This window comes from Macrosteles quadrilineatus, unplaced genomic scaffold, assembly GCF_028750875.1.
Source record: "Macrosteles quadrilineatus isolate MER2022 unplaced genomic scaffold, UCM_ALF_1.0 Scaffold_9__3_contigs__length_116548681, whole genome shotgun sequence".
Lineage (NCBI taxonomy): Eukaryota > Metazoa > Arthropoda > Insecta > Hemiptera > Cicadellidae > Macrosteles > Macrosteles quadrilineatus.
Window position 1 is genome coordinate 82,193,837 of NW_026542602.1, and position 23,748 is coordinate 82,217,584.

General features: G+C 34.2%; 1 protein-coding gene across 2 annotated transcripts in view; it reads right to left on the reverse strand.

Moving 5' to 3' along the window:
- Positions 1-23,748, reverse strand: part of LOC129002514 (ATP-dependent Clp protease ATP-binding subunit clpX-like, mitochondrial) — a 44,318-nt gene that overhangs the window by 10,785 nt on the left and 9,785 nt on the right. For both annotated transcript variants that reach the window (XM_054430376.1, XM_054430377.1), the window contains exons 5-7: positions 2,277-2,463; positions 1,341-1,535; positions 789-953 (exon numbers count right to left, since the gene is read on the reverse strand). In XM_054430376.1, coding sequence (XP_054286351.1) covers positions 789-953; positions 1,341-1,535; positions 2,277-2,463 — 547 coding nt within the window. The remainder of the gene's footprint in view (positions 1-788; positions 954-1,340; positions 1,536-2,276; positions 2,464-23,748) is intronic.

Here is a 23,748-nt window from a genome sequence, read left to right on the forward strand (position 1 = left end):
TAGGTACTTGTTTTGACTTTTTATAGTAATAAAACATTCCTCACACGGCTTACACTTAACAAAACTTCTCAAATGTTATTAAAGTAATATTATTAAAATAATTAAAGTAATATTTACATTTAAAGAATTAATTAAATAAGAACGCCTCCGCAAAGGAAACACAACTACAACACACTCCTGTATTGCGGGTATTGCATTGACTTTCTGCAGGCGTTTTTAATTTTTTTTTTTTTTTTTTTATTCTCGTCTCGATAAAAATCTTGGTCAAAAAGAAATCTCAAAAAGAAATTTAAAATTTCCCGAAATTTCGAGACTTGACCATCCCTACTAATAAGTAATAGTGTGGGGTGGGGAGTTCCAAAGATGTTGTTCTGCCTTATTGGGCCAAAAATAATCTTTATCTTTGAAAGACAAAACTAAATTAAGAAGTTATTATTCAATTTAACAAGGCAAGTATTGAGGGCCGATTACTTGATTGAAGATTGTATCAGTGTTCAGGGAAGGGGCAGTCCAGGCATGTTTGTTGCACATGTGTAGTTTACAAATCCACTGGAATGATCCTTGGCACTCAAAAGAGTTTTGTTAGTTGAAAACTAATAGGTACCAGAAAGTGATGAGTAGGCCTACCTGTCCTAGTAACATTGAGTACTGTATGTTTCCAACCAATAAACACAGATCAAATACAGTGTTAAGATGTTCATATTAAGAATCAACATAAGATCAATTATTTGTAAGGCTAATAAACTGTTAGCCTTTTGTCAAAGCAAGTTTGCTAAAACACCACACACCTGCCTGTGCCTTCTCAACACTGTAGTTTGCGTCTTGCAGCAACTTGCCGATGACACTCTCAATATCCTCGCCCACGTAGCCGGCTTGGGTCAAGGTTGTACAGTCGCAGATGGCGAACGGAACATCCAGACACTGAGCGATCGTCTGAGCCAACAGTGTCTTACCTGTAAAAATCACCAGATTGGACAATGATTGTTTCTGTACATAGAGTGGTTTGAATGGATACCAGTTAATATTGAGTTTTAAGATTCAGATAATTTCTACATCCAAGCAATCCCCTGATCCAAATAAAATGGTAGACAATTTTAGCTTCAGTCAATTAAGGGGTAGTACTGTAACTAGGTTGCTATGTTTTGTCTTTCTTTCTATATTATCAATTGGTTTATGGTTTTCTCTACCATAAAGCTACAGGAAAAATATCATCATGTAAATGGAGATAAAGCAGAGAATGTTTCAATACGATTTTAATGTCAATTTTACATAGAAAAAAAGTTAGGCTTTGGTCAACTAGGATACCCATTAAAAGTTTTCAGCTATTGCTTGTTTATTACCAGATCCTGTTGGGCCGAGTAGCAGTATGTTGCTCTTCTCAAGTCGCAACTCATGACTGTTGGAGTCAAGGATGTCGCTACCCAGGGCGTTAGCGGACGAGGGCGTCCCTTTACGCTCTGCTCCACTGTCCGGTTGGAACCCTACACCCAGGGCGGCAGGGTTCAGCCCCATGTTGCTTAGGTTTAGGAAGTCAACTAGAAGCAAACAAATAACAATATAAGTTAATTAATCGTAATTTACGATAATTATTTTTATTTTGTTCTTTAAACTTTTAACAATTAAGAATTCATCGGCAATGGCTTGTCGAATATTGTCCTTTAATAAAATTGGATTGGAGGAATGATGTGTATACGTCATTCTATAAAAAGGAATTTGTTCATTTAGCTAGATCAAGTGAGTGTTTCAAAGGAGATTTAATGATCGGGGAAGTGCTCCATTGCACTGCACGTTCTTTGGTTCCATATTTTGGAACCACACATCACTAATAATGTCTTGCAAGGTTGGGAGGAATAGTAATCATCTACTAGTAGCACTCTGGATTGACTGTTACACTGTGTTTTGTTTATCCCTACTCTTTACACTTACAGCTTGTTCACACATCAAGAAAGACAACAAGCGCCTCATAAAGCAGCTTTTCACACCTAGTTTGGGAGAAACTAAAATCACAAGCAAGTAGCTCCTTTTGAAATGAGCGACCTTTGAGAAAGTATGAATTTGAGTAAATGCACACTTCTACTTTGTCCAATGATGGCAATGGAATAAGAGAGAAACAAATGTCAGGACTTTCCCTGCGCCGTTAATCCCCTACTTCTAGTCACAAGGTGGAGGTTTATAAATCAGCAAGTTTCTATGCCCTACTCTGTTCCACATTGAGCCTTCTTTGATTGATACTGCAGTACAGATATGTCCATCACCTAAGTGTAAAGTTTACTCACCCCTGTTGGGAAAGACAAAGCTCTGTCCCTGGTTGTTCTGCTCCATAACTGTGACGTCCTGACGAGTGCCGCTGCCATGTGAAGGTATGTTGTTGTAAATACGCTTGTAGTGGTTATAAACAGCAACCGACAACACCTTTTTGGCCTTCTCCTGCCCCACCACGTGCTTGTTCAGATACTCGTAGATCTAAGAAGAAAAACCAAAACAATGAATACTACAGTTCAACCCTGCTAATCGGTCACCTACGGGACCTGGACCATGGTCAAGCATTGAAAAGATCGGATTATTCAAAAATCATATTGAATATCCAAAATAATTGCTTAACTGCTATTTACAATTCATTATTAATCTCCCTCTGACTGCGGGAGACTTTTAATATTTTGCCACGATCATGGTAGACGATGATGGTTTCTGTTACTGGGGGAGACGTTCAATATTTTGACAAGATCGCGAGAGACAACAACTATGTTTCCTTTGAAGCAGAATATATTCAGGAGTTTGTGACGTGGGATTTGTCTAGGATACTCCACAATCGGGGAAGACAATGTAGTTATTCCCGTGACTGTGGGAGACGTTCAATATTTTGACAAGATCGCGAGAGACAACAACTATGTTTCCTTTGAAGCAGAATATATTCAGGAGTTTGTGACGTGGGATTTGTCTAGGATACTCCACAATCGGGGAAGACAATGTAGTTATTCCCGTGACTGTGGGAGACGTTCAATATTTTGACAATATCGCGAGAGACAACAACTATGTTTCCTTTGAAGCAGAATATATTCAGGAGTTTGCCGCGATTGCAGATAACAACGACAGTTTCGGGGATCGCACGAGGCGATTACGATGTTTCATTTACTGCAGGAGATATTCAGGAGTTTGCTGCGATGGCAGAAGGACCCCTAACAACTATAAAGTTTCTGTGATTGCTAGAGACAATGTTGAAGCCCTGCGAGCTCAGAGGATGTTTAATAAGACAATGATGATGTCTACATGACCACGAGAGATGTTCAGGATATTGCCACAATCGCCAAAGACAATGATGGTTTTTTCTGTGACGTGGGATTTGTCTAGGATACTCCACAATCGGGGACAATGCAGTTATTCCCGTGACTGTTGGAGACGTTCAGTATTTTGCCACGGTCCAGGACGATTACGATAAATGTTTAGGTCATGATGATGTTGTCTTGTTTAACGGTTATAGGGTAAAAAACAAGGTTGTGGGAGACGGTGATGATCTCCAAACGAGCATTGAAATAGTCACAATATTACCGTGTTAACATTAGGCCATGGCACCAACTAATGGGCAATGACACGGCCGGATTGAGCAAGGAGTCGGACTAGCCGAGGTCGGATTAGTGGCGTCCTAATGTAGGAGAAAACAAACAACCACTTATTGCCCTTCTCCTGCCCAACCACGTGCTTGATCAAATACTTTTATATCTAAAAAGAAAAACCGAAATAATAAAATCTAGTATATAACTGACATCAGCATATTTTTCCCTTCTACCACAGGCTTTCTGTTTTTGCATAACTTAAAAATTACAGCAAACTGATTGGCATAAAAACAACAACATCCTTACTATTTATACCTTTATTGTTAATAATTTATTAATATACATATTTTTAATGAGAGTAAACTTGAATTTATTTACAGCCCATTAATACTGACATTTAATGGTTTTAGGTCATGACAACTTTAAAAGTCTACGTAAACTTCTAAATGCCATAGCAAAGTCATAAATTACCTATCTCAATAAAAATAATCAACATCAATACAATTTATTCCTTTTAGCGAATTTCCCTATAGGGAAGTAGCTATTACCGTAGGTGGCACGGCAAGACCTAGACCCGGGACCGATTTACTTTTTCATTTTGATGTCCCCAGAGGCCAAAAACACTATTCGTTCAAATTTTTATATATGTATATATATATATATATATATATAGACTTATATATATATATAACGATGTACGGAGGGATAATGCTACTTGATATTTAGATTCAGTGATATCACTACCGGCCGTCCCCCCCCCGCGCCACTTCCGGCGTTCGAGGCCGGGTAGCAGTATCCCTCACTCCGTATTTACTCGAGCCTTACGTCGATTCTACTCCAGTTGATACGGATTAAAGGATAGTACTACCTAAAATACGTGTTGCCAACTGTTGAATTAAACCCCACTGTCATCTCACATCTTCTTTATTTACTGTTATTTTATTCTTTAAGTTTTCGTATTACCTAAATTATAGACTTACGTTTTGTGAAGTTTTATGTTCATTTATACAATTTCCATTATGTACGGACTTTGTCTCGTTATTATATCTCGCATATGACCTTTGACTATTAATACAATAGTTCTTCTGTATCCCATAGTGAATGATATAACATACGATTTCCCAAAACTTATTATTATTAACCAATCGTTTCAATTGTTATAATTTAAAATTCTCATAATGCAACTGGTTAAATGAAATATAAAATTCCAAAGTGCTAATGATAAAAGCCACGTAATTTACCAAATAAAACTAATCTTAGTTTTACATTGCCGTTATTAACTCCGTTTAGTGATTAATTTCAAATGAATGTAGGATAAGTAAAAACAGTCGATGAAGCGTAGAATCATTGCAATAATTATGCTGATAAGTTTCATCGTAGGTGAACGCATTGCTTAGAATCTGTTTTAAATTACACAAGAAGTGACAATTTGTATACATATACTAGTGGATGATCTGCTAACATTTCGACTGGTTACGTAACACTAAACATTAACGTCAAGTTATTTATAGGCCTACTGTGAATAAATATTTATTCTGTGATTTAACTTTCGGTTTTTGGACGACTTTTAAATCGATGTACAAAAAGTATATGTAACATAGTTACTACTCGGTGTAACATATTATGTTTTCTGAGGTAAATATATTCTTCAATAATTACTAACGATTACAAATGATAAAATTGTAAGTAGAACCTTTCTTTTAGTAGGGTGATCCTTAATCCGCGTAGTTTTTTCGTGGAGTAAATAAGGATCGATATACGGTTTATTGTTAGTTTTTTATATGTCAAAGAGTCGTTTTCACCAAAACTGTTACTGTTAACACGCATAGATTTTTTACTAAACTCTGTACTACATTAACATTTCACTTCATGACGGTTACCCCTATTGTAATAAAATTACTGAACGGCCCAATCCACTGTCACCTTTCGGATGTTGTATAATACCGATAATACACGTATAAATTGTTGTTTAGCAAAATTTTACAAACAAAATTCTTAATTTAATTTCATACTTTACCACAGTGGCGTAGGTACAACACCATCTTGAACATATAGGAGGTGAAAAATCCTTCCTGAAATGTGTATTAAAAGTATGTTACTTTTTATTATTTTTTAAGTGTTGACGGCCTCTTTTAACCTTGCATTTGCACACATAGACTAACCACCCGTTCGTAGATCGTATACAGCAAAGCAAGGAGTGAGCCAGTACAGTACAAACCACCCGGCTTATATACTGTGCCACCACCATTATACACATGTTTTGAAAGAAAATATTTGATCTTTTTTTACTTCTATTATAATTAAGCTTGTTTATTGTAAGTATACTAGTATACTATTTTGTTTATCGATAACTGGTCCCACAAAAAATGCAATACCAGTGGCAGTAGCCAAAGTTCCTATGCGCGACTAAATCTGGTTGGGTTATAGGTAAAGGGGTTGACCAGGGCACTTTTGTGAAACCATTTGTGTATTGCTCCTCACCCTCACTCACATATATCCCCAGCACTGCCAATAACCGGTACCCGTAAGCTATTTGCGCGCCAAACGCACTCGAGTCACCGAACATTCAACAACTTACAAACCACTCCTTCTACTCCCCTCACTCGCACTTTTTGGTCCGGTCTTCAAGTAGTGTCAGTCGTCTGGTGTTAGTAGTGCGTTTGTGTTTGTTACTTTGCTACAAATAAACTTTCATTGAATGTAATAATAATTTAGCCTAGGATTTTACGGTTTCATTCAACTTTTTATTCTGCTATGACATTATTTAAGAATCGCTAAGATAATACGGAGTTAGCTCTTTTTTTAATATTCAACAGAAATAGTTACAAAAATAACACACAAAACATAAAATACGCAAACAAATAAAAAGCATAAAAATCCATTTTAGATCAATATTTTAGGGGATTAGGTTGAAGCAGCGACTACAAAACTTTAAGAATGTTCCGATATTTGGACTGTTTATAATTTTTCACCACACTATGATGTTTTTGGCTTTATTACATAGGCCTACGTTAATTGGTGGCTGAAAGTTACGTTTTGCTGGCCATGCAAGCTGTCATCGTAATTTGGGGACCAACCAGGGTTTTACAGCCTGGGGCAAAATCAGCTGTCCGCTTCCTTACTTAAAACATGAATGCATTTTAAATACACAATCAAAATCCATAGCATTGCAATAGAATTGTATTATTGTCACCGTTGCCTAGCAACTATTTATTTTTATTTTTGCTGATTCCTCAAATTATTTCTTCACATAACCTTAAAGTTGTAGTTGTGTTGACTATCAGTGTGCATTATTATAGTGGTGAATAGTGGTAATAGGGTATAGTGGGGTGAAAAATAGCGTTCGTACCACAGACCGAAATGGTTTTGCAGCTCTCGATCGATTTAAAAACTATCTCGAGCCGGCAAAACCTTATTTTCGGCCTTATTTTTATTATTTCGGCCTGTGTCTATGTGTTATTATAGTCAAGATCTATTAATTGTTAATTTAAAAAAAAATCCCGGGGAGCCCTCCAGTAGCCCTATTGACCAAGGTCTATCTACGACACTCCTTTACAGTACTAATATAGTACTTTAATGGTATTTTTCAAACAATACCAATGTAGTAAATAGGCAAAAGTATCGATGACTACATTTTTATATTTGTGTGATATCCATTTAATAGTATCATATAGTTATGCTTGCTACAGCCTTGAGCTTTATTCAATTATTATTGCTTTAAAGCAAACACAAACGATGAGAAATAAAAATCATTGATAAATCACGAGCTCTATTATCTCTCTTGTTTGTAAAAACTCACTAGTATTGTACTTTACAATAGTTTTTGACTATATGTCTGCGAAAGCTTTATTTAAACTACTATCTCAACGAAACTCTAACTACTACCATTATTTTGTTTAATAATTAAAAACTAATGCACAGTGAGGTCTGGATTCAATTCGAGCATGCCAGTAAAATCGGTAATAAATATTTAAATTTGTTTACTTTTTTTTTTAATATGACATTCTCAACTAAATCCCCTAAATATGCCGATTCATAATGTTTATTACAACTATGACCAACAATTTAGAAATAAGGTCAACTAAGAAGATAAGCCATTAAGAAGATAGCTCAAGTTAATGGATTTCGAACCAAGACAATAGAGGACATCGCAAGAAAGACGAAAAGAAAACTCATTAGACAGAATACACTACACAGCAGAACAACTTTAGAAGAGATAAAAGAGGAAAACACTAGATATGTCACATTTAGCTACACGGGGACTACAACACAAAGGACTGCTAACAGATTCAAGAAATACGGAGTTTCGATAGCCTACAGGACTCAGAACACCATGAGTAAAATACTGCACCCAAAAATAGAAGATTGAAACAGATTCGACGCATCGGGCATCTATAAAATCAATTGTAACGATTGTGATAGCTTCTACATTGGACAGACTGTGAACTTCGTCAACCACTTCAAAAACCACATATCTGCATGGAGGAACAACAAACCAGAAAGATCAAACGTCGCACAACACCTGTTACAAAATGGACACTCAATAGGAAAAATGGAGGATAATCTGTGTATTTTAAAGAATTGTAAGAAGGGATATGTGATGAATGCTTGGGAAGAATTGTATATTTATAAGGAAAAATGTAAAAATTGAAATACGTTGATTAATGAACAAGTAAATTTCGATTCCAGTTGTACTTATAAAAATGTATTGGCTGGTGTTTCCGGTAGCCAATAGGGTATAAATAGGGACGCCATTCAAGATTCTTGTCATTCGCCTATCGGGTCTGATGATGATTGGATTGTCCAATCGAAATTGATCACCACTTACCATCTTTTGTACATTTATCGTCTTGTGAGTAACAGTTTAAGCGTGAATAAAAAAGCGTGTAAAAGACATATCTTTATTTACTTTCCATAAGGTCAACACAAAGTATTATAATTCACGGGACGATTATGACAATATACAGGTTTTTACTAAAGAACGGATTGTAAAAATATATTGATCCGTATGTCGAAATGTATGTTTTAGTAGGTGAGGAATCCAATTTTGACATTTTCAAACTTTCGAAAATGTACCGTTTAGGCTGTAGAGTTGAAAACTCGGAGAAACTTAATTATTAATTTTAAAAATCTTTTTGTGTTGAAATATAAATATAATAGTCTCAAACCCTAAACCAAATAATGCTGATTCATAATGGTTATTACAACTATGATCGATAATGTAGCCATAAGGTCAATAAAAATTATTATATTGAGCGCGACTATTATGACAATATACAGTTTGTTATTATGTCGAACCCTATTGATCTGTATGTCAAAATGTATGTTTTAGTATGTGAGGAATCCAATTTTGACATTTTCAAACTTTCGAAAATGTACCGTTTAGACTGTAGACTTGAAAACTCGGAGAAACTTATTTATTAATTTTAAAAATCTTTTTGTGGTGAAATATAAATATAATAGTCTCAAACCCTAAACCAAATAATGCTGATTCATAATGGTTATTACAACTATGATCGATAATGTAGCCATAAGGTCAATAAAAATTATTATATTGAGCGCGACTATTATGACAATATACAGTTTGTTATTATGTCGAACCCTATTGATCTGTATGTCAAAATGTATGTTTTAGTATGTGAGGAATCCAATTTTGACATTTTCAAACTTTCGAAAATGTACCGTTTAGGCTGTAGAGTTGAAAACTCGGAGAAACTTAATTATTAATTTTAAAAATCTTTTTGTGTTGAAATATAAATATAATAGTCTCAAACCCTAAACCAAATAATGCTGATTCATAATGGTTATTACAACTATGATCGATAATGTAGCCATAAGGTCAATAAAAATTATTATATTGAGCGCGACTATTATGACAATATACAGTTTGTTATTATGTCGAACCCTATTGATCTGTATGTCAAAATGTATGTTTTAGTATGTGAGGAATCCAATTTTGACATTTTCAAACTTTCGAAAATGTACCGTTTATGCTGTAGACTTGAAAACTCGGAGAAACTTAATTATTAATTTTAAAAAACTTTTTGTGATGAAATATAAATATAATAGTCTCAAACCCTAAACCAAATAATGCTGATTCATAATGGTTATTACAACTATGATCGATAATGTAGCCATAAGGTCAATAAAAATTATTATATTGAGCGCGACTATTATGACAATATAGAGTTTGTTATTATGTCGAACCCTATTGATATGTATGTCAAAATGTATGTTTTAGTATGTGAGGAATCCGATTTTGACATTTTCAAAGTCTCGAAAATGTACCGTTTAGGCTGTAGATAGAACAAAACGAAGAAAATCAAATCTATATTATATTAATAGGCAAGCATTTTTCTTTAAACCCTTTTTTCAGCTCGAGTGCATCGCAGGGAAAATCTACGCATACTGTTGGAAAGATATTTTCCTTTAGATGTGCAGAATGCCTTTATAAATTAAAATAGGCTTAAAAATAAGCACAGAAAATGAATTTAAAATGTTGAAAAACTTACATGTTTCTTATGGGTGGGCATGCTGGTGACGATATAACAATGAAATATAAACAGAAAATGAAAACAAATGGAAGAAACTCCAATCACATGTTTTATTCACAGTGTGGTGTGAAAATAGAGATGTCTGTACATTGCATATTTTTGGTCGAGTTTCGACCACTGGACAACCTCTAGTAATGATTAAAAATATTAAAAAAAAAACTGCTGATTCAGAACGGTTATTAGTAAAATACAATGCCGCAAATTTGAGCTTACAATAAAAATGGTAGCCGTTCAAAGATTCAAAAAGGCAGGTTAAGAACGTTTTTGAATGGCTGCCATTTTTGACTTGGTTGTCCGTTTGAGTTCGGGCTTGGGGCATGGTACTTTATTAAATAAGACCTATAACTTTATACCAAACTTGATCCATGCTTCAATTTGAGGATTTTGACTTACTCCTCATGGGCCGCCCTCCTTAAGATGGAAAAATGAAATAATAGCTCAAAAAAGGTAGACATTTGTAGTTATAATTGATTTACAAAGTGTCATTCCTTTATTTATAAAGGTCAACAAAATATATTACCTCGTCCTGGGACTTTTCAATCACACTGTGTACATAGATTTACCCTAGGATGTTAAGTGGACAGCATTCAAATACAGTGCTGATAAGAGAACAAATGCCGTTCTTTTATTAATAAGAGGGAAGTTTTCTTAACACTCTTGTATATAGGTAAAACTTTTAGTTGTCCTTTTAAGAGTCTTGTGTTTTACAAAATAGGCATTCTAACACACTTGGAGAATGAATTTCCAAAATAAATCCAATACATTCAAGGGGACTGTCCCCTCAACAGACTTGTGTAATTCTGTGTCCTAACAACATCTTTGTGCAATAGGGTTTCTCCTCTGTAGGTCTTATTCCGTTACTTATTTAGTACAATCAGCTCGTCATTGGCCCTATCACAACCGGAGCCATCTAGCCTTGATTATAGTATAGCCTCCGTCTTTAGTATAATATCTATACATGTTAATACGCATATCAATGCACTAGCATAAAGCTTTTCTAAACGTTACAGTCATATAATGTTCTTTGTGATTAGATTGCTTTAAACGCCGTACATAATATTTTGCTGCAGCTCGTTCATCTTGGTTTGTCAGGCCATTTAATGATACCTTCTGTTCAATTAATTTTCCTTATTTCTGTGCTTATTGAGTCGAATCAGCTCATCGATATACCGGGTGCCCTAAAAAGAATGGATCAAAAGTAAACTGACATGAACACTTTATTCTTAAAGATAAAAAGTTAACTTTATATACATTTTATTTCTTAACATTATAAGTTTTTTCCTAACACGATTTCAGCACCTAACCTCAACATGTTCTCCGTTGTTCGCTCGGAGAAAGTCAAGGCGGTGTTCAAGCTCAGACCACACATTGTGTCAAATTTCATTGGATATTTTTACAAAGGCTTCCCTTATCTTTGCTTTAAGTTCACCTAAGTTTGAGATCGGCAAGTTATACACTTGATTCACAAATCCCCATACAAAAAATTACGAGGCGTAATGTCTGGAGATTTAGGAGGCCACCGTATGGAACCGCCGCGACCAATCCAAATGGGAAGGTTTAACGATGGGTTTAATCCGTCTGGCCGATGTTTCCAGAATCCTTAAACTGCCTGTACCATCGCTGCATACTGTTTCTGGATGGTGGATTTACATTGTATACAGTCCGAAATCTTCTTTTTACTTTAACCTCTGATTTAGTCTCAATGAAGCACTCGAGGCACTGTGCTTTTAACTGCACATTCATAATGCAACTGTGTGGTTTGTTTATGTTTTGAAAATTCAAGCGTGCTCACAACAATGAACAGCTGATTTTTGTTGAATCATACTAAAAACACTTAAAGATGTCAGCTTTAAAATAAGCCATATTTGACTTTCCTACGACCGTCAATAACACATATATTAAGCTGTAGATTTGATCCATTCTTTTTGGGACACGGTGTATTTGTCTTTTGTCGGCTACAGTGTTCGTAACCGACTATGATTTTTCGCTACTCTTGCCTATACCCCAATGAAAATACATAATATAGTCCCGCCAACATGCCCCTGATTTATCGCCTGTCACTCAGGTCGTATGAGTCCAGCAGTTTTCCACTAAATGCCTTTATTAACTTATATAACCTTTTAGCGAATTCCTCATATAGGGAATAAGCAATTACCGTAGGTCTCATGGTAACAACTAAACCAGGGACCGATTTGCTTTTTCGTTTTGAGGTCCCCAGAGGGCAAATCAACATCCCTTCAAATTCATATAGCGCGATAACTCGAGTAAAAATTATCCAATTATAACGAAATTTGGTACAAACGTTTAAAACTACGTTTATTCAAACGAGATAACGAAGCAGCATAATCAGACCATGGGAATGGGGGTTAGGGGGCGTTTTTTGGGGGTAAAAATGAGTTTTCCCCAATGTTGACCCTAAAAACAAATCTTTTAGCAATTTATTTCTAAACCATCTGGTAGAGATTAAAAAATAAATAGTTTAGTATATTGAACCGCTTTTGTATACCTAGAGGTCACGAGGAAAATGAAAAAAGTGTAATTTAAAATTCTCATGTTATTTTTAGGGAGAAAATAAAAACTGTTGTAGTTTACATGTTTTTGGATATATATTTAAAAAATTTACAAATGTATTTATTTCATCTTATACTATTAACGTAAGGCCAAAAACACGTTTTACCTTCCCCGTAGCAGCAAACCTAAGCACTCGTTAAATCTAATGATATTTAAATTGGGAATACATATGTCTTATTTATGGAAATATTTTTGTAAAAATGTAATCAGACAAGTTTAAATTCACTTAGTCTGCAGGTTTCCTGCGCCGGGTTGTTTTTTATTGGGTGAAAGATTCACATTGTTCCACAGTTGCCTTTGGCAGTTACCCACCCTTTTTCATTTGTAAGGTGTTATAAAAATTCAGCTTTCTCCATTCCGTCTGACATTCATACACTAGCACAAATCTCAGGTGACAAGTGTTCTGGGAATTTCAGATTCCCCTCTTCCCAAAGCTTATATTGCTATCCAACTGTAGTTAGTTTCGTGCACTTTCAAAAAATGCCTCGAGGCATCTAAATATTTAATTGGAAACTTTGTCTCCACTAATTTGAGAGAACGGCTGGGCATAGAAACTTAGTAGAGGTGTCCAAAGAAAGGTCTTGGTCTGTAGATGATTTATCAAAAGAAAAACGAAGTAAATTCCCTTAGGGCTCTGCCCCAGAAGCCTTTAAAGAACCCTCCACGGATTTGTTGACATTTTGGCCATGTGGATAATACTTTTTAATGAAACAGCTGTTAATTTTTAAATTGTAATTTAAACAACACACATTTATTGGGAGTTACTGAATTGTCTAAAAGAAGTAATTGCAATGTTATTTTATGATTTTAAAACTGATTTCCTACTGTATCATGTCATGTTTTGCAATATAACGTTCCATTACAAAATCAGTGAAAAATCCTTTTATCACAGAAACTATTGCAATTATCTTTTACAGAACGATCTTATATCTATTTTACGGGTTTGTGTCTGCCTTTTCCGCCACTTTAGCCTAAATTTTATCGTATTATTCTAGACATATCATCATAGGTTCATGAAATTATTGCCATACATGTTTTCAAATCATTGGAAAAATATTCGATAGTTAATAAGGCTGAGACAACTAACTGACATCCTCCATGTCAAGGAATTCCAGCTTTAACAGTAATCCCACAACACAACAATGCTAAATGCTCAAAATATGTATAATTTCACTCAATGTATAACAGTTAACTGAATTAGTGTAAGCCTTGAAAGTAGTGTCAACATTTGAAAGATTCTAACACTATTACGAGGCTATAACAGTTTCCCATGTTATTCATAATAAGCTTGGAAGTGATTTACATATGTGTTTGTTTTTCGCAACTTTGCGCCCCCACCCTTAACTTGTCGACCACCCCTGGAGGTGACGACATTGGTTTTTACACTCATCTAAGCCCCCATTTAATTACCAAAATCAAAAGTAAAAATCTCTGACTCTTTTCATGTATACTCAACTGCACCTAGCACCTCGCCTAAACCATTCCCGATCAACTTTTGTAAGCACATCCAAGTGTGATTAAAAACGTTGTGCCTTACTTAACCGGTTTAATTAATCACAAGTGCAACGATTGTTTTTGATTTTTTATAACGGGGGAAAAGACCACGAATCATTGTTGTATAGTGCTGGGAAACTTATATTTTTTTAATACTCGTCACCAATAGCTTCCAAAAAAGGTTTCTACTCATTGACGGCTCTTCAAGGACAGTGGGTGATCGTGGATGATGCTGCGATCTTGTAAGATCTTTCTGATTTCGCTGTGATTGTAACAGAGGGTTAACTTACAGAAGTAGCTAAACTTGCTTTTCCAATGTGTCCCTTTTGGTTTCTACTTACTTTTTTGTGCTGTAATCGCTGGACCATACCGCAAATCTTGGCCCGTAGCCCATCTCCTGGGTAGGCCCTACGTAGGCCTAATTATTCACAACCACATTTCGACAACGATATCGGTACTTTTCCCTAGAATACATGGCCTTCCCACGTATGAAGTAAAACTACAAACGTACAAAACCCTAGATTTGTTTTTTGTCACATTTCCTCCGAATATTTTCTAGAAATACCGATCATAGTTTACAGATTACGTAACATTTTAAATAAGAAACCTTTGTTTGGATAAAGGTGGTTTCTTCAAACTGTCATTAATATGTGAACATCAAAAGCTGCTTACAAATAATACTATTAATGGAAAATAGCTTTGATTTTCGAAAACTTGAAAAATCCAAAACCAAGGGAGATTAATAACTTCGGTACTGATACCACATCAAGTGAAAGATTTTTGAGCAAACCATGATGAATTTTGAAAGCTTTAGGTTGTTAACGTTTCGTTGGTTTTTGGCCTGTGTATTTAGGCTTATATATTTGCCAATGGATTAACACCTATTAACACCATTAACACGGATTAACACCAGTTTGATTACAAGGACAGTTTGAATTGGTCGTAAGTACTATAGTTATTTTCTTAACAGTACACGTTGGTTTTTGGTACTGATACTTTTCCTTAGAACCGGTGGTAGAAGCAAGAATCATTTTTACGTACACACACATCACTAAAGTGTAGTTATCGTTAGTGCTGCAACTTATTTCTTATTAAATTTAATTGATGTCTTACAGTATGATATTTGCGTTTTCTGTCTGGTATCCAAAATATTAGTTAATGCTGTGAAAATGATAAAACATCAGTGAACGATTTTTTTTAGCAAACCATCGTGCATTTTTAAAGCTTTGCGTTGTTAACTTATCAATGTTTTGTGGACTGAGTATTTATTTACTTATTTATATATTTGCTAGCGGATTTATACAAATTTTATTGATTGATCAGGACTTAATTAGATTATCATAAAACTTGATGACTATCAAAACTTTCAAATAATTATTTTGTTTGTAATTTGCTTTGGTTAAATCGTAGCAAATCCCCAAATTCAATTATGTATTTGTGTGTATGTATGTATATTGCATTAATGTCCTTATTTCTAAGTGTCTCGTAGAAAATACAAGAGCAACTTTGTTAATGAAAATTTCAACCCGAATAAAGTGTGCAGTAGTGAGGTTGAGGTAGTATTTTAACTACTTTTAACCAGTGTTGGGCTATGCCTCATATGAAATATGGACTAACACGACTGGGTGACATTTAATTTCGAAACATTAATTTTGGCTCGAAACTGTCTGATATTGTATTTGCGAAGGTTTATATGTCTTCCCATACAGTAATAGTTTTGCCAGCATATCTGAAAAAATGCACTCGGCCTGGCGCACACGGTCGAAAAAATCGGCCAAAAATAAATCGCCTTTGATTTATGTCTAGGCGCACACGTGGCGATTTTTTAGTCCAGAAATGGATTTTTTGAGTGCGTTGTTTAAGCTATCCTAAAATGGACTTTGTTGAATTAACCTGTGTTTGTACTCTTCCAATTAGAAAAAAGACAACTTAAATATTGAGTTCATCCGATAGTAAGTCAGAGACTTTTAAATCGACAGTTTTATAAACTATACACTTCACGTGATGACAGTAAAAACTTCTTTACTATAAAATGTCCATTTAATGTTTCAGTTTGTATTATAACAGCTGTGGCTTTTTTAACAAAGAAAACAACACAACTCACACTGAAGTTCACTGACTCCTGTGGAGAACAACAAGCGACTGGCCGATTTTTTAGTCGACCGTGAGCGCGGACTGATAACAAGAACCTGTACGTTACAGATTTTCGGGCGACAATCGCCTTGCCTACGAATCTCTGGCAAAACCCAGATTTTAAAATCGGCGTAATTCTCGATCGCCTGTGTGCGCGCTTCCATTCAAATACGAGTACATGATGCACAGATCGGCCGATGAAATAGTCGCCTCAAAATAATCGCTCGTGTGTGCCTAGCCTTATGCAAAGAAACTCCTGTTCTGAATATAAGAAGGTTCAAACCTACTACAAGATTCCCGTACGTAGGACGGGCACACATCTAGTTGAAAATAATATCAACAAAAGCATACAAAGACGAACAACCAACTGTTTTTTTACACAAAAGATATGTTCTACTGTACTGAGATATCTACCCTGACACATAGATAATTTCAATTTGATTCCGAGTTATTTTAAATATTACAATTATTTGTTTTACTTTTGAGCGTTTTAGGGGCTTATGTCGAAGCCATATGTCATTTCATATTCGTTCCACTACATTCCGTCATAATTTACGACCTGCTTATGAAGTACACACATCCTTTAATTTTATGAGAATGTTGTATTGAGGCTTTTGACAAGGTAAAAGGCCCTGAACACTCCTACTTAGGCTCTTTAAGACAACAGTTTACCTTTCAAATTGTCCGTAGACGCTAGCTTAGTAGGCCTGGGACCCGTGTTGTTTTACCAGATGGTGTAGAGAACCTGATAGCGTATCAGTCACGCACATTCTCAACAGCTGAGCGAAGCTATTCACAAATTATAGAAAAGGAAGCTTACTCATTGTTGTGGCTTGCCCCTGAACTGGTAAGACAAATATAAGTACGAAAGTAAAGGTAACTAAACCACTATTATTTTATAAAAGGAAGCTCTTGCTTTAGCATTTGCAGTTTAAAAAATTCAATAACGTTTTTGTAGGGGAAAGCTTATTTTGGCTCTGATTGCAAACTACTTCGTAGTATTTTTGACTAAAAAGGCAATACCTATTTTTGATAGGGCTCGAGTGCAAAGATATGCGTTCTTCTTATATGGTTATGAATTTCAAATCTATGTTTTTGCCCCTGAGCTGTGATGATAATTAAAAATAAATATTTACTTTTGTCTACAGCTCAAACTGTTGTAACTTGGGTTACGGCCGTTTCGGCATTATAACTCGGATTGAAACGACGTAAATTCAAGTTATGGCCGTAACTCAAGTTACAACAGTTTGAGCTGTAGACAAAGGTAAATACCAATTTTTTATTAAGAATTTAACATTGAAATAATTTCTTGTACCTTATTGAACATAACAGACCAGGCCGTATCAAAGATAAGGCGGGTTCCAACAGAAAAATCTAAAAAAGTTTTCTCTATTTTGGCTTGTAAATCTGAAGTAGCTTTTGAGAAATCTTTCGGACCTTGTATTTGTGCAACCATGAAAAAATGATCTGTTATAGCACGTTTTATAATAGCAGATTTAATGAAGTTATTATTTTAAAACCTGAACCATATAACACATTCACGTAGTGGTGTGTGATATTGTTAGCTTTTTTTTTGGCAAAATGCAGCAATTAATGTCGCCGACCAGACGTTCGACCAGTCAGTGTTTCCTATACCCTATTAACCTAAGTAGGCTTCAAGGTCGTCGATAAATGGAAATACTGTAAATCACTAGACGGACTCCTGTACACCGATAACAGGGAAAGCCGCGCACCGCCAAATGTTACCTCTACTTTAACCATATACAAAAATAATTAAATATAGACTGTCAACCTTGCTGTGATTACCATGGTTACCATAGGTTCTGGCACACACCGCTTGGAGCGCCGCGTAGTTACGTAGCGCGTACATACATGGTGCTCCCAGTCACCCCAGTGTTGTGTCTATGGTAACCGCAGTACAGCTGACGGTCTTTATTTAGTCCTTTTTGTCTATGCTTTAACACATGTTGCTCAAAACATTTACCAACCTTAATACCAAACAAAACATAATACCAACCTCCTCCGTGCACGCAGAAAAATACTTTTTCACAAACAATCACACCATCATTACGATTTCTACTTCCTTTGTTCATAAACACGTTATAACCATCCATACTCACATTCCCACTTGATTCATCCACCCAAGACTCAGTTAAAGCAATTATATCAAATTGATATACATAACTATCTAAAATAATAATCAGCTTTTCTATATTTTTAGTATAACTTAAAATAATTAGACAAAGAACCGTTTAACTATTTTTAAAATCTTCATTAAACTCGACTGAAAAAAATAAATGTTGATATGTCTTCAAATTATTTTTAAATAGCCTGGCAAATAGTCGAAAAAATTATAAAAACTGTGGGTAACAAAAGGTCATATATTTAATGGACATAATTCAAATTATTGATCGATTAATTCAAAATATGTTACGTTGACCATATGATACTTAGGCGAAAGACGCGCCGACCTTATGTCACACAAGTTTTGTCGCACCTGTCACGTAATACACCGATTTCTATATAACTAATAATAATAAAGGCATACAATAATAACAATATAGATGTATAACCTTTACTCGTGTATTCAGAATGGTATATGGCTACGGAAAAAGAGCCGTTACCGTTCACAATTTTAACTTTTGCTAAGATTTTCTAGTTTTATAAATTTACAGTTTATTTCAATGTTTTTTTTTTTAAATCAAAAGTACTAGGTGAGACCCGTCAAAATTGACGTTAATGTTTCAATTAAAATAGTTTAACTATCACTCAATGATAAATAGCTTTTTTTTGGTCATGCTTCTGCAGCGTGCTTTAGATACATTCGATCATAATAGTCAACCACTAAAATGAAAGCTGGTATTTAACTAAACGTTTTTGAAAAAAAAATATAGTATAATGTGATTAGAATTGAGCAAATATGTCTAAAATTAAACTCCATATTCGAGAACTAAATAAATTTATGTTTTGTAATTCAGTACCGGTAATTCAACATCTTAAACTGCTTACGATAAATTTGTCACTTAAAAATTGCCGTTTTATCATAATCAATAAGTTAGACAAAACAAACAAAGCATATTAGCGTCTAAAAGATTTTAGGAGTTGGTATCACTGGGTAGTGTTAAGCCTGCAAGTAGTGATATGGTGAAAAACAATAAAATTGGAGTGAGGTAGTGATATACTGCAATCTGAGTGCTAGGTAGTGTTACCCCGGCTTCCAAGTGTTTGAAATGCAGGCATAACGCTACCAAACTTTGCTACCTCGCGGGGAGTAATATCCTGCAATCCAATGCGGTAGGTAGTGTTATCCTGCAGTCTATAAAGATATATATATATATATATATATATATATACGTCCGTGAACGCGATAACTTGAGTAATTTTTGTCCGATTTTGATGAAATTTGGTTTAAATGTGTAAAGCGGGATAAACTTGAATGAGTTCGCGAACCAGCACGATCGGACCATGGGAACGGGGCTTTACGGGGGGTTTTATGGGGTAAAAATTGGTTTTTCTCACTTTTGACCCTCAAAACACAAAATTTCCCAATTTCTCTTTAGACCTTTTTAAAGAGCTTAAAAAAACAAATAATTTAGTATATAAAAGTATTTTTGTTCGATTATTAGTAACGGAGAAAATTAAACAAATTGTAAATTTAAAATTCCCATGTTATTCTTATGGAGAATATTGTCAAAATGTTGTAGTTTGCTTGTTTATGAATATATTTTGATCAAACTTGGCAAATTTATTTATTTTGTACTAAGCTATCAATATTTTACTCAAAAACACACTTTATTAGTTTCCTTGTAGCAGCAAACCTAGGTACTCGTTAAACCTAATGTTATTAAAATATATTTAACTGAAAATCAATTCAGACAAATGGAAATTCGCTTAGTCGGCAGGTTTGCTGCGGCGGGGGTATTTATAACATATTTGTATTTGAGTTTGATTGAATTTATGTTTTAAGCACAAACATGATTTTAACTGACCCTTTGATATCAACCAAATTAAGAGTTTAATAATGTAATTAACGACTACAATAATTAAAACAAAGCAAATTATATAGCGAGCAAAACATTAGTAGCCTCATTAAAGTTTTATTATCATATTTTACCTAACCCGCCATGTTAAACTTTCCTACCCCAAGCGTGATGTATACAACTTCTTTACTTCTCGAGTGATGTAAAGTTGAAAAAAACTCACTCGGTGAGGTAATGAAACCCATTTAAATAACATTGAGTGCTTAACTTAAAAAATATACCTCTATGGAGCCAACGACGTTCAACGCTAGAAATCAGCTGTGCGCTTGAATTTTATTGTTATGTTTTGAAGAATTTTCGTAACCTAGCTTTTGTTTGTAAAATGAACGTTACTGTTAGAAGATGAGTGAAATGGATAATGAAAAATATTGTTCGTAACCTCCTGTATATTTTCGGGTCTGGTAAATCTTGTACGTTACACGTTACGCAAGAGCGTGTTTACATCACTTAGGTAAATTATGCAAACGCCCTTACTACACTTGTAAGGTAAATAGCTATTAAGGTCACTATCATACATTCATTTACTCATATTGAAAACAAAAAACTGCTGTCATCACATAGAAAAATCACCACACTTTAACACAGGAAATTACGTTGACTGACAAATATTGGTTTGGTAAAGTCAAGTTTGTTTATACAGTGTTATATAAATAGGCATCCACCGCTTCATGTAAATATCAACTCAAAATGTTTTTAGTATAAAAATCACTAACATTATAGGTAATTAAGTAAATCACAAGATGAATTTTAGGATATATGATTTTAGTAAAAATCAGTTTTATAAGTTTATAATTATTTTATTTCAAGATTGGTTGGACCGGCACTAACAGAAAAAGGTGTGCAAAAACTAAGCCAATCAAAATAAAATTAAAAAAAAATTCTTGCAATATTTTTTATACCAGAAAATCTTGTAAAAATAACTAGCCTATGTTAAAAAAATATTTTAGCTTACAAACAATATGTTTATACAGTACATTTCATTAAACACTAATTTTCAAGAAACGCTAATTATCCTCACCAGAATATCATAATGATCTATTAAGAAGACAGTTAATTTATAATTAGCTTTTAATTAGTTAATTTGGCAAATTGGGATTTTATTTTCTTTTACCATCCAAATTGTTAAGCAATCGTTAATCAATTAGATGATAACCAAAGAGATGTATTACAAACTAATTAGTAATTACTGAGTACAGGGTATATTAGATGTAGCCGTTTGAAATTTTTCTCAAGCTATCCTTAAGGATGACCAATAACGGTTTTCCCATTAAACTGACGTCCCAAATATTTACCAAGCAAACCCCCATAACTATATATTTAGACACATGATCACTGGTCTCGAATCTACCCATTAGAAAAGTCATTTTAATACTGACCACAGTGACTAATTCCTGCCGATCCGGTCCGTTTAAATCGATGTGTTGATAAAATAAAAATTGTCCGGTTAAAGAGATATCACTCCTGCCGAGTCTAGTCCGGATGAGAGGGAGTCTACTTTATTAGTAAAAGTAAAAGACACTGGACTGTGCAACAATACTGTTCCTTGATTGAGAATATTGTACAGAAAGACACCTCTTCACAACAGCAACCAAGCTTCATTCAAGCTTTAGTTACCTCTGCATTTGAATTGGAAATTTGAATTTAGAATTTTATTTACAATTATGTCCATTGAATTTTTATTCAAACGAAAATGAAGCTGCTATTGGATATTGTTTTGATTTCAAGTAGACTTTAATCAATTATAATTGTTTATCAAATGCTAAGATGAAATTTTTTAGCTAGGATGAGGAATGTTAAAGTTCTTGTGTCTTTATTTCTTTGTACAAGATCAAAAATACATTATATTGTTTGGGTTTGTTTAAACGATTCTACACAAAACAGTGAACAAATAAAGGTTATCATGGTAATTTGAAAGGAAGACAAATATACCAGGAAACTAGTCTCAAGGCCAAGCAGTTTCACTAGCATATCAATCAAGGTTATGAAACCAGTCTAGCTGGAGCAAAAGCCAAAAAATTGTTTGGTTCAGTTAAAAATAACTAAACTTAATAATGTTACTTAAGAATTTGATAACTTGTGTTGAGTTGTATTCCTGAGTAAAAATTATTGCTAGGCTCCTAATTGAGACATGTTTAGAAGATTTTTTGTAAATTGTAACAAAAGCAATATTTCTATTATATACAATTGCTACAGGGAAGCTACAAGCTAAATTCAACAAAATCTAAAATAGAAATGGGAAATAATGTTTATTTTCAATAAAAAATAATGTATTATATATGTAATTTTTTGCAATATACCATGTCATTTTTGTCAATCTAATCTAATATATATACAACATAAAGAACTCTCTTTTAGCGAATTTCCCATATAGGGAATAAGCTATTACCGTAGTACTCATGGTAAGACCTGGACGCGGGACCGATTTTTTTTTTCGTTTTGAGGTCCCTAGAGGCCAAAAACACCATCCGTTCAAATTCATATATATATATATATATATATATATATTTATATATATATATATTTATATATATATGTGTCCGTTAGCGCGATAACTCGAGCAAAAATGATCCGATTTTGATTAAATTTGGTACAAACGTGTAAACCTACGTTTATTCGAACGAGTTCGCGAACCAGCATGAACAGACCATGGGAACGGGGGTTTATGGGGGGTTTTATGGGGTAAAAATGGGTTTTTCCCATTTTTGACCCAAAAAACATCAAATTTTGCAATTTCTTTCTAAACTATTTTGTAGAGCTTAAAAAAACAAATAATTTAGTATATTGAAGCGTTATAATGCGCCTAATGGTTACGGAGTAAATTCCAAAAAATTGCAAATTTAAAATTCCCATGTTATTCTTATGGAGAATAAGTAAACTGTTGTAGTTTGCTTGTTTATTAACATATTTTGCCCAAATTTGGAACATGTTTTTATTTCTTACTAACAATTTACATTTTACATAAAAAAACACTTTTACCCTCCCTGTTGCAGCAAACCTAAGTATGTGTTAAACTGATTCTATTTAAATAGGGATAAATGTGATATTTTTAAGGGAGACATTTTAGTGTAAATCCAATCAGGCAAATGAAAATTCGCTTAGTCTGCAGGTTTGCTGCGGCGGGGGTATTTTTATTATTATCTTTTCACTGTAAGCGATATAGTAACAACTTACTTCTAGAAACAAATTCCATATGGATTAGGTAAAGAAAAATATTTTCTGTTATAAGTTCCAATTCTTAGCAGTTTTATAAATTAATATTTACTAAACAAAATTCATAAATAGGCATTCATATTATTAGCTATTGAATGAAGCTAATCTAATAAAATACACACATATAATAAAATAATAGAAAACCTTTTTACTGTGATTATTCCAGATGTAAATGCTGTAAAACCTAAATATCAA